Genomic DNA, 18,249 nt, shown 5'->3' with positions numbered 1-18,249 from the left:
GCAAATGGGTTTGCAATAAAAAATGGGGACATATTTAAGCCGTGGGACCTATACCGGACGTTTAAAAAATAAAAGAATCTTTTCCCGGTGGAGACAGTCAATCGGTACTTTCAAAAGAAAATTGAACACATCGACTGTTTTTCTTTAAACGGTATACGTTTGTCTTTTTAATGTTTAGAGGAGGTTAGTCAAAATTAATTAGTGTCTTATTTACGTGTGTTTAATCGTGTCGTACTCTGACAAGCCAAACAAGCGAATTTGAGACGCTAGCGTTGCAAATAACGTAGCTTTAGCTAGCTAGCTGGCTGGTTTGTTTCTATATGTTCTTCGAAGCTTCTGTCTATCTGGATATTAGGACATGCTGAGCCTCTATTTTTTTCTAATTACATGGGTAAGAAACAACTTCCCTCATACATTTTTCTGGGTATCATTGGTCTTAAATAATTTATTTTTGTCTTTGTCGGTTTCTACTCAACCAATAGATGTCACCCTTGGAACGTTGTTAAATGCTGTGAAGTGAGGATGACCACATTAGTGGCCTATGAGGATTCTGAGTCTGAGGATGAAGGTCTAGACCAGAAAGAAGGAGCTGGATCAGGACAAGAAGTGAAGGACTGCCATTCATTGGTATTGATGCCGAACTCTGACAGCACACTGTTGAAATGCCACCAGAATGTTTTCAGAAAAGACAGGTCCTCTTTGCAAAAGAAGAGCTGTTCCCTTATATCACCTGCTGTTCTTCAGAAGAAGGCTACCCTGCTTCCATACATCCCACCTAGTGTCTCTGATAAGCCCAAAAGACCCTGCACTGTCCAGCCACCCGGTGTCCGACCCTACATTCCCAAAAGGCAAAGACTTGCCATTTCTTCCACAGAGAATGTGGAGAACCTAACGGGGGGAGTTCATGGCAAATATGTCCAAATTCTTACAGAAGGCTCTCAGAAAGTGAAGATGCATCTTGTTAACACGCCTACTCCTGCTGCTGCTGGGATACCCAAGAAGCTTCTGCTGAGCCTTCAAGGCCACCAGGGTCCGGTCAACACAGTGCAATGGTGTCCAGTGCCTCAAAGAAGTCATTTACTGCTGTCAGCTTCCATGGACAAGACCTTTAAGGTACAGTGAAATAAAATTGGGTGTGTGCTGGCAATACTTAGAAGTGGGTACCGTAGAATAGCATTGCAATTTTTTTTACTCAGGTTGGTATGAGTACTATTATGTCAGGATAATATGACTCAAGCGAAAGTAAACAATAGCCCTCTAATTAATATATTTTATTAATGATTAATACATTAATTTATAAAATATTTAATTCATTTTTAATCCAACCAATCTGACTTTCAAATTAATGGGTTCATTTGAATTTATTTTTGCCTAAATCTAACCCATCAAACCAAACAATGTATAATAAAGTTGATAGTTTTTATTGTAAATTAAATTTTGTTAAAAAATACATAGGAAGAGGACCTTGAAAAAATAGTCTCATATTAAATCGCAATTGCAATATTGAGGGGGGTCATAATTCGATTATTTTTTAAAAATTATTCAGCCCAAGTCCTTGAGGTAATTATTCAGTGTATCTGGTGTGCTGTGACGCAGTAATCTGCCTGCCCTCTTCATATAGACCCACAGCACGCACCACTTTCTGCACAATCATATCTGTCACTGTCAGTCCAATGTATGTCAGCACCCCCGGGATTTACTATCTTTCGGATTCCACTCTCACATTCCGCTTCTCTCGATTTCTCACTGGGAAAAGGAGCGGAAAAGGTCAAGAGATGCAGGTGTTTGAAACCGTTGCATCCCACAGTCAATTCTTAAGAGAGTTTGACAGTGGATAATCAGTTAAAATATGCAGACACCAATTTGCATATTCAAACGAGTCTAGCAGCAGCATGAAAGTCTCTTCCCCGTTGTTCTTGGTGGCCAAATGAAGAATATAAACTTTGGGTGTTTTATATTCAACTCTGGTTGCATTTTCAGGCTAACACAGTGTTTGTCAATTATTTTTTGATAATAATTAATGTGGGTATGTAATTGACTTTTAATTTATTACACTGTCTTTTTCATATTGTACTGAGCAAAAAGGCAATTTCTCATGTCGCAATAAGTTCCACTTCCGGTTCTATGGATATCATCACACGTTTCCTCTTTACCATCAGTCGGAGTGTTCATTGTTTACATGTGATAAATTTAAATTTGTGTCAAAGTTTTGCAATTATTATTATTGTAGTTCTATTTTAATTTTATGAGTACTTTTTTTTTTTAAAGCATTTCTACAATATTTTATTGTCTGCACCCAGCCACCAGGGGGCAATATCAATCTATGAGTGTTTCAATTGGCCTGCTGTCATAGAATCAATATCCATCCATCCATTTTCTTGGCCGCTTTTTCCTCACAAGGGTTGCGGGGGTGCTGGAGCCTATCCCAGCTGGCTTCGGGCAGTAGGCGGGGTACACCCTGAACTGGTTGCCAGCCAATCGCAGGGCACACAGAGACGAACAACCACACTCACATTCACACCTAGGGACAATTTGGAGTGTTCAATTAACCTGCCATGCATGTTTTTGGAATGTGGGAGGAAACCGGAGTACCCGGTGAAAACCCACGCAAGCACGGGGAGAACATGCAAACTCCACCCAGGAAGGCCGAAGCCCGGACTCGATCTCACGTCCTCTGCACTGGGAGGCGGACATGCTAACCAGTCAGCCACCGTGCTGCCCATAGAATCAATATCTTTATTTATATTCAAAATATGTTATTTATAGAATTTAGTCAAAGAAAGTTAACTTTTAGCAATAAAAAAAAACAAACTGACATTGAGGCTTATTAAGCCTTGTATTGGCAGGTAGGAATTAGCAATTACATTTCCTTTTTGCCCATTTGCTGTGGCAAAGAACTGTAATTGTCATAATTATAAGTCTGGAATTAATAAGGAACTTGTATTTAAGCTACATTTGTTCTCTTTTGTTTCTTGCTGCAGACACACGGTCTGTGAAGTCCTTCATCTTTTCTCAGCTTGTCTTTCACGAGCAATAGCCCGACCTCATCCTCAGACCGTATGCAATTAGTCATCGTCGCCATGGCTACGACAGGTGTAAGGCAGCAGTTTTACATTGATAATAAGAATACTAATTTATTTTTTAATTACTCCGAGCCATTTAGAAAGCAGATTAGCCAATGAGTCATCATGAAGGATCCGCTGTGCGAGTCTGGCAAGTGGCCGGTGAAAATGAAGAGAATGTAGAAAAAAAGGACAGGAGACACTCATTTACAGGTCTCACATTTTTTGAGATTATTGTCCAGGCATTAATTGTCTCATTATTTTGTGTTTTATTCATGCTGGTTAATGGTCGTAGAATTGAGTCACTCCAGTCATTTTATGCTTTCTGGTGCTGTGCTTAGTTGATATAACAGTCTTGAGTTGCGAGTTAGTTGATGGAGTTGGTGTCCGTGTCCACACAGCCAGCCAAAAACAGATTTTGCCTTCACAACTCACATCAATAAAGTCATTCAGTCATTCTTCCTGCACATATTCACCATAGGCAAAATAAAATGAATAACGACGATGGAACTGGATCTTGAAAAATTCATCCATGCTTCTCTTTTCTTCAGGCCACTGTAACTTACTCTTCTCCGGTATCAGTCAGTCTCAACTCCAGCTGGTTCACAATGCAACAGCTTGGCTTCTCACTGAATCAAACAGACGGCATCTCATCACCCCAATTTTAGTATCATTACACTAGCTACCAGTTAGTCTCAGAATTAATTTTACTGATGGCTTTTAAAGTATGTGTATGGGTCTGGCTCCAAGCTACATTACCAAACTGTTAACCCTACAGCTGGCAGCCTCACATCCGTTTTTTTCAAAAACTGCTCATGTTGAAGATACGTAAAATCAGTGACAACTTGTAGAATCACGTCTTAAAACTCACTTTTACGGACTGGCCTTTATGGGATCTTTTAACTCCCTTTAGCTGTATTGTATGAGCAAGCCAGCATAGAGAAACATATTTGACGGTTCCATTTCTGTTTCTGTGCTCATCATCACATTCTTCATCTTTGCCATCAATGGTATCCTCCTGTGGTGGAACCCCAGAAAAAAAGCCAAAGAATAAGGTAAAAAGGCTTGTGGCTTTAAGCTTCAAGATGGTGAAGAGCTGAAATCTCATGATAGATGCTGCACATGGTTTTGACCTACTGCCTGCACGAGCCAATGAATTGATATTTCTAACAACTGCCTGGTGTAACTTATCTTTCTGAACCATCCCTGGTAAGCTCCATTCAGTGTGTGCATCCCTTTCTCTTCCATCTCCCACAGTGTTACAGTAGCTTGTCTTTCAAATGCTGTGCGACGAGCGCGTTTAATAATGAAACACAGAAGCCGAGAGGTTGTCTGAAGTGGCCCATGGAGCTTTCACTGTGGAGCACCGCGGGAAAAAAATGTCGTATCTCGTTTCAGCGGGCACCTGACAAGACCACCCACTTGATGTTAGGCTGAGCTGTGGCCTGTCAGACTGAAAATCAGCCCCAATAAGCAGCAGTAACGCTGATAAAACGCTTGTCACTGTATCGATGTGGCTCTTTTTGCCAAAGTGTTAGAACCTCTGTGCGAACACGCCACCGCAATTAAGAGACACGAGAGATCGTCACTTCAGTCGTGAATCACTTGACACTTGACAATGACGTTTTTTTTTGCCCTCCATACTTTATCTTCACCTTGCTGTTACATGTGTTGTTGACATTTAACATTTTCAATTTCTATTTTTACTGTTTTTGAATTTACTTATAAGTATATAGATGCCATATAACTATGTGTAGTTAAATGAATAACACTGTGATAATGATTTTGTGAAATATATTGGAATATCTCATTCCCTTCCAGCTCTTGAGATTAGAATGTGTATGTTTTAAAAGTTGTCAAGTTCTCATGTCATTAGTCATTTGGTCGTAAAAACTGAAGGTCCAAGGTCAAAGCCTGTCTATATCATTTCTCTGAGGCTGGTGGGGAGCTGAGATAAACATATCAGTGTATCATGTGTCTGCTTATTATAATCACTAACTCTTTGTCAAGTCTAAGGGCGGGAGTATTCTTTCTACAAGTATAAAGCAACTGTGTGTTTTCATATTCGACACACTGGAAGCTTAACGTCACCTTTCGAATGTAAGCTTTTTTTCCTGTGTCTTAAGAGCTCTTAATAAAATCCTTGCAAGGAACTTTTTCATACGATCTCAATTCTGATTTATTTGAACACGCAAAAGATTACACTTAATAAAGTAATCAAATAATGCCTTCAGTGTTGGAATGAAGGATTCTTACCATTTGCGTGTTCATGCCGTTGATTAATAAAAAATACCATGAGATCAGTGAATTCAGGCATTTTCTTTACATTTATTCACGAAATCGCGGACAGGAGAGATAGCAGCCACCCGCGCCATCTTGGATTCTCAACTGTAAAGTTTCCCCGCCCCCGCCTGTGGATAATATTCTCTTTGTCCCCCAACGTTACCTGCCAGAGTCACATGACTACGCCCCCGTTTGTCACAATGATATCTCAATACAGTTGGCCAACCATGCCACTCCCATCTGTCCTGTAGGAGACTCAACCTCCTTTAAACATTTGAATTGTCACATCAAAACTATACTGAGTAAATCAAAGCAATTTTGTCCAATTCTAAATAGTTATAACTAAATCAAAACAGTTATAATTAAATTGAAACAGAATATTTCCTTCAATTGTCATGCCAGTCATGCATTAGATAGTATCGTTGTGTACGCTCACAAAAATGCTATATGGAGCTTGTCTTCTATAAAGTTCAACATGCAATGCCTTTCAGGTGTGGGACGGAGCTGAGGGTGGACGCTGCCTGAGGGTTTTCACCTGCCACTCAGGAGCCGTGCGGGATGCACGCTGGAGCCCCTGCGGCCGCCAGCTCCTCACCGGCTCGTTTGACAACACAGCTGTGGTTACCAACGTGGAGACGGGTGAGCAGCAGGCCAGCTTTACTCTTGAGTCTACCAACGAAAACATATTTTGTACACATATTCTGCGGCTTTTACATGTTGTGAATGTGACATTTTGAATTCAAAACAACATTGTTTGGCTTGCATTGTATTATGTCACACAAAAATGCTTTTCAGGACTTGACGATAACATGAGTTTGCTCTAATTACACCACACAGCGATAAAAGTCAAAAAAATGTTATTGCTTCACACAGCGGGGCTGTGTTTTTGTTGTTTGCTTTCCGCTTTTGTTTCATTACTTGGAGCCAAATCCTGGACCTTTTGTGTGATCGTCCATTACATTTTCAAGGTGACATTTACTGGAGATCAATCATTTGGTTTGCTTTGGAAGCTCTTTTGCTTCCATCCGGCCAGGCGAGCCAGCTTAACAAGCAAGTTGGAGTCCTCATAGACCAGCACGTCCGGAATGTTCCCTTTCCATGAATTGAAACGGAACCTAAAAACACTATCATATTCTTTACTCTGTTCTCGAGGCCCCACTGTGAATGAAAAAGTTCACCGAACAGGCCAGACTCCCGTGGCGTTTGCCACGCCGGCGTCAACACTTTGCCGTGATGACGTGCTTCCGTTTGTCCTTCCCCTCTCAGTGCGTCTGTCAATACTGCCAATAAGGCCTAAGGATAATAGCTCGGCCTGCACATTAAGCACACAGGCAGCTCCAGGGAGGGGATCAATAATTGATACATCACGGCTGGAGTAACCGCCATGACCTTACAGTGGAGCTTCACAGGCCACAGCTATAAACAAACAGATGTTTATTTGTGGCTATAGCTCCTGTTGGGCTTGTCTGCCATCTTAAGAGGCTCTTTACAATACACCACTGTGAAACTGTAAACTGAAAAACGATCTATCCAGGTTTCCAAGTATTGTGAGCACGTATTTTGTAAACCACAGTTGTCCACTCTATCAGATTGATCGAGCAGATTTGTTATTGGAGGGATTTTTAATCCTCTGCTAGCCGAAACCATCCTAAACTCTTACCCATCAGTCCAATGCACTGAGTATTCTTTTCATTTGATATTCTGTTCATTTTCCCACACTTTAAAATTAAAACGTTTTTACGGCAGCTGAGGGTTTTATTTGTTTCAAACGGCGGTTGCTCGCACATTGGCGCACTAAATGAAGCCAATTCAATTTAGCTGCATATCAGTAAGGGACTCTGGGATTCCAGTCCTGTTTCTGCACAATTGCGGTGTAATTGGATGTGGCTAAAACCCAGGCGTTGACTCTTTCAAACTCTGTAGCTAATCCGACTGCAGCAGCGGCCCGAGCGGCGCACGTAATTGGCCTGCTATTCATGGAGAAAAAAAAATAGCCACATTTTTGCTACACTAATCGATCGGCTTTTCTATTAAGTTAGCACAGCTAAAAAATAATACATATGCAGAATACAGTAGCTTGTTCTTCACATTTAATGTAGAACGTCTCAGAGTTCAGTCTGGCTTTCTGTGAAGATCTGTTTGTTCTTCAGTAACTGTTGAGATTCCTGTCAATGCGCCGACACCCCTCCCACCCCATGACCCCCCCCTTGCGAACGCAGTTATTGAGGAGCCTGCTCACCATTATGGAAGCACATTTTCCTCAGCCATCTTCACACTTGCTCCTGTGTCCAATTCCATTTGCGGAAACACAATTCCACCCCCCGTTGGGTGCAAGGCAGGCTTTCACAGCGGCAGTGGACAAGGAATATAGGGAGGGAAGACGGGTTAAGAGGCCCGATGCACACAATGGGAAGAAACAAGAAAACAAAATGGGAAGATGCCATGAAGGAAAAAGAAAGGGGGAGTTGCAGAGCGTATAGGAAGGGAGTTTCTTCCGCAGGCCATTAGAGTGAAGTGGCAGCTGTTGAGCTGCACCTTGGACATGCTCCTTGGCAGAGATTGACGGAGGGAAACATGCCAACACTCCCCGGCTGCTTTGTAGGAGTGTGTGTGAATGCGCACACTCTACATGAGTCTTTTGGACTCCAGCCTCTATTCGGCCCGCTTAACTTATTTTCTCATTCTATACCTAAAGGCTTGAAAAAGTTCCGATTTGTTTAGATTAATTCAACAATTAGATGAATCTGAACATTTTAGCATTCTCAACTGGCTTACACGTAGAGATTAAACAAAAATGAAATGAATGTACTTGCTTCAGTTGTCTTTGCTTTTTGTGCCATTTTTGTTTTGATGGTCGTCATCGCATTTATAAAGTACTAATGGCCCTCTGAGGGAAACCAAAACTACGATGTGGCCATCGACGAAGATTAATTTGAACCCCTACTTTAGACGCTCACTTGTCTAATAAAGCCTTGTGTAGTGCCATCATAAATGACGGCCGTTTGGCTTCCGAAGTTTTGCACTTCAGAGGCATATTTTCCCTGAAAATGTCAGTGCAATTCTGAATTATATACAGTATCGGAAAGGTTTGATATTAGCCACACATAATTTCAGTAGTGTTTTGGTCTTAAATGCATATTTTGGTCTTAAATGCATATTTGTTTGTTGTGTATGATTGTGCAAAACAAATTCCAAGTTATCAAGAAAGCGTCATCAAGTCCCAAAGCATCATCCAGTTATTTCACATTTGCACACATTTGGACTAGTAAACAATGTGACTTGATGATCATAGCCTTGAGTGGTACATGCCGAGGGACGAGCCATTCAGTAACAGCAGCAGCACATGGCAAAGCATTTACTCCAAATGCCACCGGCAAAGTACATGTAAATGTTGACCTACTTTGTACGGATCATTTTACAATAGCTACCTGCTTCCGAGACACAGTAGAAGATAAACGTACTGTTGTGAGATGAATGAGCTGAGTCCCGCTGAGCTCTGCTATATCCAGCTGCTCTACAAAGACTCAGAATGATGCTGTGATAAAGGTCAAAGGTATATGGGCAGGTTTCAAAAAACAAACAAAAAAAAACCAAGAGGAGAGAACCACGTTAGGCAAAAGTGGACTATATGTGAACCTTGCCAAACTAAACATGGCGGATATGACATTATGTCATAATGTTGTACCTCTCACCACAACATAAAATACCTGTGTATATTAATTTAATAAAATTAAAAAAAACTTTTATTGACTGGCGAACAATCCAGGGTGCCTTGTACAAAGTCAGCTGCGATAGGCTGACACCAGTTATAATCGCATTGACATTTGATTTCAACCCAAGAAATTATTGAATAAGCGGGTATGTCCTGCCAATAAGCACTGCATAAGAAGTAAAAAGAGGAACTAAAATCACAATAATAAACACATTATTTATTTATTTTTTATTTTCTGGAGAGCTCAGTATTGTTCATTCGGTAATTTTACCGATTTGACATGTCATCATCATTGCTCTCTTCTTTTTTTTTTTTTTTTTTTTGTATGTGTGCGTGCGTGCGAGTGTGTGTGTATTCATTAGTTCACCTAAAACCTATTAAAAAATCCCACACCGTTCACCTAAACCGAACACTTCCAGCCAGAGTCGTGAGGCCGTCAGGAGACCCGAAGAAGGACCAAAGAAAAGAAAGGAAAGTGAACAAACACATGATTAAAAAGAAGTATTAATCCAAAAGGCCCATCATGATGTACTTGTATAGCAAATAAAGGTGAAGATCTACAGTATATTTGTCCAGTTAAAAAAAACTAACGAGGCATGTTGGTTGTCATGTTTGTTGCCTTGTTGTGTAGGCTTAATGTCAAACCTGTGTCTTGACTGCCCCGTGTTTCATTAATGAGGCCGAATATCCATTCTATCCGCGCCAGTTCCCTCTCTCCCCTCGTCCCCGCCGTCCCAATCATCCCTCCACAAACCGCCACTTTTTCCCCACAATGCCTCATGCTGTACTCTCTGATCACTTTGCAAGGTCTCATCACCTCCTTTTCACATCATTGATCTTTTCTTAATTAAAACATGGCACGCCACTCTTCATTATGACAAGGCTGTTGACGAGCAAATATGAGTTTTAAATCGCAATGAGCAAGCTGCGGCTAAGCCAATTAAGATGGAAGCGGGGGCGAGCAAGCGCCACAAATCTGCCTGTGAAAAACTTTGGATCGATGCAATCGTATTTCGCAGGGTGCCGAAGACGAAGAATGAACCGTCCGCTGTATAGTTTATTCGCTGCGTCCCGCTTCTGTGAAGGCTTGATAGGAATATTCTGGATCGAGTGCGTAATGACTTGAGTTCTGGTTTGTAGGGGCTCGCTGTCGGAGACTGTTCTGCATATGTGCTTCGTTGTTTGTTTGAATTTAATGAGGAGCGGTTGAGGCCCGAGGTGTACTGCTTTGCATCGCCTTTGACAGGTTGCTGCCACATAGTTTGGATTTCATTGCCTGGCACAAACACAAATGATTACTCGCACCCTTTCGTCCATAAATATGTCCAAGCCCCTCAAGTGTTTTAGTTTTGTTTTTAGGGATGACAATTTATTTGTCGATTTTCAATAAGGCCGCCTCTCATCCTAACTAGACATTCTGGTTCCTCCTCAGCATCTCACCCTTTTCAATTCTTGGACAAGAACTGATGTGTGCACACAATTGACATGAGCCTCCTCCTCGTCTCTGGAATGAAATTGAATTGAGGCGGTCTCTAGAGATTGAACATGGTTTGATTTTGACGTCGCAAAGTCGTGTGAAATCTTGAGGCACTTCAGATGTGATCAATATCCAGTGCTTCTGTCATTTGTCAGGAAGATTTTTGGCATGAAACTAAATGAAGCCACTGCTGAAAAGCTTAAACATTTTTGACATTTGATCATTTGGAATGCTTTTTAAAGTCACGTCGTTTAATTTAAGAGAAATATTGGAGAAACTTTTTCCTTAAACTTGGTGAGTTCTGAATGGCTTAAAAGTGGGTATGAAGCCTATTTAGTTTCCACAACTTTCATGTTGAAAAGCTGACACACCAATAATTATAGAGTTTGACTCTGTTCTGCATTATTCAAGACAGCCTCCCGCTGATCAGAGACGCGAAGATGTATTATTAAAGAAAAACACATTGATCTTGTTTTTTCCCCTCTCTCCCTTCCGTTTCTTTTGTGAGCAGGCCAGTGCATCGTCAAAGCGGATAACCAGTTCAAGGTGATGCGTGCGGTCTGGCATCCCGCCAACCCTGAGGTGTTCCTGTGCGGAGGTTACAGTTCAACGGTCAATGCCTGGGACTCTCGCTGCTGCAAGGTCAAACATATTAACCTCCTTACTGCACATCTATCATGTTTATTGACTCCGCTTCACCCGCTGTGCTTTGACCGTTCCAAATCAAAGGCAGTCAGGCTGTGAACACACCCCATACATACAGTCACACACAAACAAGGATGTGTGTATACCTCGCTAAAAGGGTCATATTCTAAATGTGTAGACTATCTCACTAATTATTGGACGTAAACGTCCTTTTGGTCTCATACGTTGTTCTAGTGAAGCTGCAACCTAATAATGCTATTAAGCTTAATGGACTGTTTTATATGATAATCCCATGCATTTATTAACAATCTGAATACTCACTGATAATATTCTGGCCCACAGCAAATTGAATCATTTCCCGTGCCGGCAGGCGTTCAGCTTTAATGCGGGTCCAGCGATCGTGTCTACCATTAAGTGTCAACGGGAATTGCAGATGAGGCGTTGTGACCCCTGTAAACAGGTGGTCCGTTCTTGGCCCATTACGTCGAAGTATTAGATAGAGTGAAGTCAAATTGAACCATTGCTTCTACCGGATTTCCTCATTAATAGGCCACAGTCACAGGCAAGCTACGTCTTTAACTGCAAAGATTGTTAGGTGGTAATTAGAGGTGAGCCTGACTAATCAAAGCCATAACTTTATCTAATTTGTGTATATAACTGATATTGAATTAACTGTGCTCATATTGTACTGGGCAGCCACATAATTGCCTGTATTGTAGTACATTTTTATTTCTGGTTGTATGGTTTTCATCACAATATTTGTCTTTTTCTTGATTTTTTTGGAAACTCATTTCCCCCCCTCAGGTGGTTAAAGTGTACAAAGCAGCAATTCAACAGACGTTGGACATTCTCTTCCTGAGAGATGGCCTGGATGTCATCACAAGCTCCGACTGTGTCAGCAGAGACTCTGCCGACCGTACGCTGATCGCCTGGGACTTCCAGACCACGGCCAAGGTCTCCAACCAGATCTACCATGTAAGCATGTTGCTAAGAAGAGATCACCATTGTACGAACAGGATGCTTTTTATGACAATGATCGATATTGTACACTTGAAAAAGCTTTAACGCGTGATAGTACACCTGATTTCAGTTTACACTTTTGCAGACCACTGAAAATGCTCCTTTGTACAGTCGTTCTGAATGTCTGTTAGTTCCAGAACTGGCAACTGTTGTTTACTGGCGCTGTGTTGCTATCAACAGACTGCGTACGTATATCCAGGTTGTCACAGATATCTAAAACAGACTAGATCTGGCTAACAGACATGCCTACATCACGGCCTTGTTAGTAGGGGCGACATTCCCATCAAAGGCAATGTATGGACATATGTGGCGGCCATGTTGGCAGTGGCGACATTCCCATCAAAGACAATGTGTGGACATATGTGGCGGCCATGTTGGTAGGGGCGACTTTCCATCAAAGACAATGCGTGGACATATGTGGCGGCCATGTTGGCAGTGGCGACATTCCCATCAAAGGCAATGCACGGACATATGTGGCTGCCATGTTGGTAGGGGCGACTTTCCATCAAAGACAATGCGTGGACATATGTGGCGGCCATGTTGGTAGGGGCGACTTTCCATCAAAGACAATGCGGGGACATATGTGGCGGCCATTTTGGTAGGGGCGACATTCCCATCAAAGACAATGCGTGGACATATGTGGCGGCCATGTTGGCAGGGATGATGTTCCCATAAAAGGGAGTGCAAAGCCTTGTTATTATCTTAGCATCAGCTCAAAAGGGGTGTTTCATATCTACTTTATTTATATCTATGGCTGTTGTTTACTCAGGCACTGTCATGTACAAGGCTATACTGTACTGATTTTGGTGCAGTATATAGTTTGTTTTTGTCAAGCCCTTATCAACGGCATCTAATCCTATCAGAGGCACCAACGAGATAAGTTTTGATAATACTGTACTGGGTGTTTTTACGCCACGAAAATAGTCAAAACCAATAATTTTGTACTGTATTGGGTGTTTTTCAGCCACAAAAAAACGGCTTCAATTTAATGGACAATCTGCTTTAACGGACAACCCCTCACCTCCATTATTCCATTAAATCGAGGTTCCACTGTACTAATTTGATTTCCTACTGGTCTCTAGGAGCGCTACACATGCCCCAGCCTGGCTCTGCATCCACAGGAGGATTCCTTTGTAGCACAGACTAACGGCGACTATATGGCCGTGTTCTCCTCCCAGCGGCCCTATAGGATGAATAAGAGGCGACGCTATGAAGGACACAAGGTCAGGAATGAGACTGAGATCAATAGTGGGGAAAAAATGATGTTATTGGATGTACCGACATGTAATTAAAAGTACGCATAGGAAGTGTCATAAGTCAGGAAACAGCAAACCTCCCCCAGCACAAACGTACTAAGCGCTATTTGATATTTCTTTGCTCATCGTGGATGATGGATGAACTCGCATGCAACACAATGCATTACATTTTAAATGTATCGCACCAGGGAATACATTAGCTAAGATGAGATCTTAGCATGATAATGGTGTCTTTTAATTTTGATAATTTTTTCCCCCCACATAGTTTGTCTTTCAAGTGATAATTGCAATTTAGCTGAAGTTATTATTGCAACGTGATTGTACTTTTGTGATACAAGTAGAGGATGCCTGGTGGAGGCTATCAAAATATTTCAATATGTATAATATTTCTGGACTGGTGGTTAGCACGTCTAGCTCACAGGTGAGGGGTTCGAATCTTTGCTCTGGGCCTGCAAATGTGGAGTTTGCAAAAAAAAAAGAGGAAGCATAACATGAGTATTGCCTCTTTTAGGTCGAGGGATATGCGGTGCAGTGCGAATTCTCTCAGGACGGAACTATTTTAGCGTCCGGCAGCTCCACCGGCTCAGCCCACTTTTATGACTATCACAACGCTCGGCCACTTCGCTCCATGCAAGCGCACAGCCAGCCCTGCCTGCGCGTGTCCCAGCATCCCGTCCTGCCGGCCACCGCGGCCACTTGCGACTGGGCCGGCGAGATCAAGGTCTGGCACTGAGGATGGAGTCGAATATGGAATTTAAATGTTAGGTAGGTGAAGACTGGAAGTGGAATTGGATCTCTGGGGCACACAGACACGGCATCAGCACTCCTCTAAGTCATTATCTTGAAAAGCAAAATTCTCTTTGTCTCTTGATGTGTCTTTGTTCTCAGCAGCTCTGATGTGACATTTCCCTCAACATCTCAGCCGGAGCGAGACTAAAGTAAAATGAATCGCTCGCATCTGTCAGCGCTTGTCAGCTTTGCCCAAAAATCTCACCCGTCAACAAAAGAGCAGTGACGTGCAAACGCTTGTGATCTTAATCTTTGAATTGAAAAGTCCTTAAAATACGCGATATATTTCAGTACCGAATGCTACTTTCTATGCTCTTGTTCAAGTGTGATAGTCATTCATGCTTGTTTTGAATGCCAGATAAAGAGTTGGCAAATGGTGATACACAGAAAAACAAACTCAAAACAATATAATTAAAAATAGAATACAACCTCAAAATCTGGAATTTGAGAAAAACGTCATAAAGGTCACACAAACCTTGAAGCAAGTTGATTGGCAACTACGTTGTTCGCTGTGAGACTGCTATACACATTTTAGTGCTGCAGCTGACATTTACAGGTCAGAAAAATGTAGTTTTTTTTTTAGTGCCAAATTGCCAATGCTAGTTAGCAATTTTACTTTTGAGTTTGCACTGACTGTATATAATTTCTTAATTCAAAAATAAATAAAGCATCTGTGTACCTGCAAAGTAGTTTCCCCAACACTCATCTTTATTAAATAAATACAGCAAAAATATATAATCATGCATCAGACAGACATGTTCACATTCTGTTTTGACTGGGACCATTAAGGAGGTAGCACTGGACAGATCCACTTGAACTTCCTTGTTAGGGTGATCAACACATTCCATAAATATAACAACTGAATATAAAACAGTTGTATTGTTGTGTAACAATGCATTTTCCGTCTTTCTTTCCATACAACAAAAATACCATCTATTTGTTTGTTATAGTTGTACAGGGGTTATATTCATTTTTAAGCCTTTTCTAAATGTCACTTACAGTACATATAATACATCCACTCGCACCAAATGAACATAAGATTGGAGATTTAAAAAAGTTGGGAAAAAAAATATTTGAAATTTTAGAAATGCTGTTTCAAGTTGAAAACAGATGAAGCCTGTGTTTGCAGTAAAAAAAGAAAAAAGAAGTATAAACATGATGATCTTTTATTCGCTAGAATAAAAGAACAAACGAGCAGGAAGATCTACAGTAACTGAAGTCATTTGGGCTTCAATTTAGCTTTAGTAGTCTTACTTGCACAGTAAAAAGAACTTAATTAACACGAGGGGCTGTCCAAACTTTGGAAGCCCATTTCTGTGTTTGTGATGATCCAATATGTCATTTTAATGGGATTCACCCAAATGAAAATAATGACTTACAAACTATTAGAATAATGACTTGTGCCAACATGTAGAATGCCTAATTGGACACACTTGGTTGCATCGATGTTTCAGTCATATTTTACACAATCCCGCTTGTTGCACATCTCATAATTAAATCCGCTTTACTGTGAACAGTCAAATTGAGCCAAAAAGCTCCCAAATTATATAAAAGGAACTAAAAATGATGTGTTAGATAAACCAATCTTGTTCCCATTCATACAAGAGGCTCACTCCTTTTCTGAGGCACCACTTCTGGTTGTGCCGAGCAGGAAGAAGACACTACAGTATCAATAGAGCAGATATACAGTATGTACACTCGTTAGCGTTTGTAAAGTTTTGCCCCACTAAATAGAATTAAGGCAACTTACCCAGTGTCCTGCTATGCGGATAACGATTGTGCAATACATCATCACATTTATGGATCAAATTTTTAATACAAAAACAAGACAAAACCCAGTTGAGTTGCGTTAAAACTCTTGCAGCTTACGTCCGAACCATTGCATTGTTGTTTGGGGTTTTACTTTTACGCTTTCGACATGAGTCCAGTCGCTGTAATTTGATTAACGTATCTTTCTGTGGTTTGCTATACAAGCGCGCTGTTGCCTTTGAAATTTGATACAACAAAATGGGGAATACATGGTTATGGATATTATGCCTATACATGCGGTTATGTTTACTTACGATTTATGCTTCTTTTTGAGAAGAAGATTAAAGTTTCTTGCTGGTTTTACTAACAGTATTCAGTATCAAACGTTTTAGAACAAAGCACAGTATGTCCATGGTCTGTCTTGCTGAAGGTTGTTTCATCCCAGTGGTTTAAAAGATCAATGAAATGAAAAGTCACTGAATTGCTACACCATCTCAGCTAGCTAAGAGCTACACTTTAAAATGACATACGATAGAAAAAGTGCTGCACACTCCATGAAACATGCCTTGGCTAGGATACATAAAACACTGAACACCCTTGTCACACACCAAGTATGCTGCAGAGAACGTTTGAGACAGTACAGTACAGAAGGCTAATAATAATCATCATCATCATCATCATCATGCATAAAATGGCAAGCTCCTTCCCGGCTGCGTCAGTTCAGCAGAGTGCCGTAGAGCTGCGCCTTGGTCAGACTGTCCTTCCTTGTCAGCCCAGTGCTGCCGAATTTTTGGTATCTTGGAGAGGTCTTCTTAGGAAGCGCCGGGCCGACGGCGCTTAGGGCGGAGCTGGAGCTCGGGCGAGGCCGGACGCTCGGCCTGGGACTCGGGTAATGCTGAAGACTTGAGGCTTCCAAGGGGCTTTGGTGTAAGGACTCCGCCGAGCTTCCCGCACTCAGATTGACGTAGTCCTTCTTGGAACGCTCCTTCTCTTTGGAACTCCCTGAGAGCAACGAGCTGTCTGGATTGCCGTCCTTGGCTCGATAGGTGGCCGAGTTCTTTTTGTGTTTGCGAAGCTCCGCAGGCGGATGTTTGGGGCTGCGGCCGGGCGACGGGGAAGCTAACGCAAAGCACTGGTCGAGCATGTGGCTGTGGAAGACGTCGTCTCCCTCTTGGAAGCTGCTGTAGAGAGATCCTTTGGTCTTGCTCGATGGGCCCATGGCGTAGTGGCACTCTGAGAAACTGTATGGGGAGCCCCGTCCCGTCACGTTCCGATAGGAGGACGAGAAGGTGTTGATGTCTTCCACACTTAGTTGTTTCCAGCGGCTGCTTAGCTCGTCTTCCTGGACGTGGATATCGGCCCTGCTTTCCAGAGTTGTGCCCTGTGCCTGGCCTAACCCGGTTGTAGAGCCCATGCTGTGAGAGGAGGCTAGACGAGGGGTGCTGGAGTGGTAGGGTTCACTGAAGCAAGAGGCCGTCCTTGTGTACGCCGGCGAGGTGCCCTTCTGCGGACTCCTGGAAGTGACGATGTGCTGGATGCTGTTGGACTTGGGGAAACCTGAGCCGTCTTTGTCATAGGAAGATATGCTTTTGCGTTCGTACTCCCCACTGCCGCCATCCCGCCAGTCCATATACAAACCCTGGTGGGAGGTGGATAAAGTGCTACTGGCAGTGTGCACACCCCCACCCGCAACGCCTCCCTTGTCATCCGAGGCAAGGCTGAAACTGGAGTAGGAACTTGAGGCGGGAAGACTTCCGGCACTGAACTCCTCGTGGTGGTGGAAGGACGAAGGCAACTCATGATGGGAGAAGCTACCGGAGTGGTAGGCCTCCTCATCCGGGTTGCTGTCTGTGGAGTTTTGGGCCTGGAGCTGGCGTAAAGAGGTGCCGGTGCCGTGTAGGTCGATGCTCTGCCGGCGGTCCGTTTCCTGCCAGCGCTCGGGGCAGTACAGGGCCGTATCGCTGCAGTACAGGTCGGAGGTCTTGTACGCAACTCTGCGATTTAAATGATCGTTACTTCCTGGTTCCGCCAGGGATTGTCCGTCCTGCGGGTGAGGACTCGGCGAACGGGTAACGAGGCCACTGTTTCCCGGTTCCGGTTTTTCCAGGATCTTGGCAATGATGGCTGTGGGCACAGCATCAGAGTAATTGGAGTGGCACATTGCCAAGGTGGCTTCACTACCCTGATTATGTTTCTCTATATGGGAACTGATACGTTCCTGGAAGTCCATTGGCAGCTGGAACACGGAGAGACAAA

General features: G+C 42.6%; 2 protein-coding genes across 4 annotated transcripts in view; one reads left to right on the top strand and one right to left on the bottom strand.

Moving 5' to 3' along the window:
• The first annotated feature begins 70 nt into the window (after positions 1–70).
• Positions 71–14,930, top strand: wdr25 (WD repeat domain 25). Of its 2 annotated transcripts, XM_077559152.1 has the most exons (8): positions 71–391; positions 483–1,113; positions 5,837–5,984; positions 11,046–11,176; positions 11,984–12,154; positions 13,282–13,422; positions 13,967–14,220; positions 14,347–14,930. In XM_077559152.1, exons 2-7 carry the CDS (start codon positions 523–525, stop codon positions 14,186–14,188), a joined length of 1,404 nt encoding a protein of 467 aa, XP_077415278.1. In that variant the 5' UTR covers positions 71–391; positions 483–522; the 3' UTR covers positions 14,189–14,220; positions 14,347–14,930. The 2 variants fall into 2 exon arrangements, with proteins under 2 accessions (XP_077415278.1, XP_077415270.1); XM_077559144.1 differs by having other exon boundaries at positions 13,967–14,930.
• A 1-nt stretch (position 14,931) lies between these two features.
• The window catches only part of begain (brain-enriched guanylate kinase-associated), a 47,450-nt gene continuing 44,132 nt past the window's right edge, over positions 14,932–18,249 (bottom strand). For both annotated transcript variants that reach the window (XM_077559105.1, XM_077559112.1), the window contains one exon: positions 14,932–18,229. In XM_077559105.1, coding sequence (XP_077415231.1) covers positions 16,709–18,229 — 1,521 coding nt within the window. In that variant the 3' untranslated portion in view covers positions 14,932–16,708. The remainder of the gene's footprint in view (positions 18,230–18,249) is intronic.

This window comes from Vanacampus margaritifer, chromosome 1 (assembly GCF_051991255.1).
Source record: "Vanacampus margaritifer isolate UIUO_Vmar chromosome 1, RoL_Vmar_1.0, whole genome shotgun sequence".
Taxonomy (NCBI): domain Eukaryota; kingdom Metazoa; phylum Chordata; class Actinopteri; order Syngnathiformes; family Syngnathidae; genus Vanacampus; species Vanacampus margaritifer.
The sequence above is the reverse complement of the archived record's forward strand: the minus strand, read 5'-3'. Positions and strand labels throughout refer to the sequence as shown.

Bases quoted from the DNA above. Each gene is read 5' to 3' on its own strand.
- wdr25 (XM_077559152.1), top strand. From the start codon at position 523: ATGACCACATTAGTGGCCTATGAGGATTCTGAGTCTGAGGATGAAGGT. The intron at 5,985-11,045 runs GTGAGCAGCAGG...TTTTGTGAGCAG, and splicing joins GGTTACCAACGTGGAGACGG to GCCAGTGCATCGTCAAAGCG. The intron at 12,155-13,281 runs GTAAGCATGTTG...ACTGGTCTCTAG, and splicing joins TCTCCAACCAGATCTACCAT to GAGCGCTACACATGCCCCAG.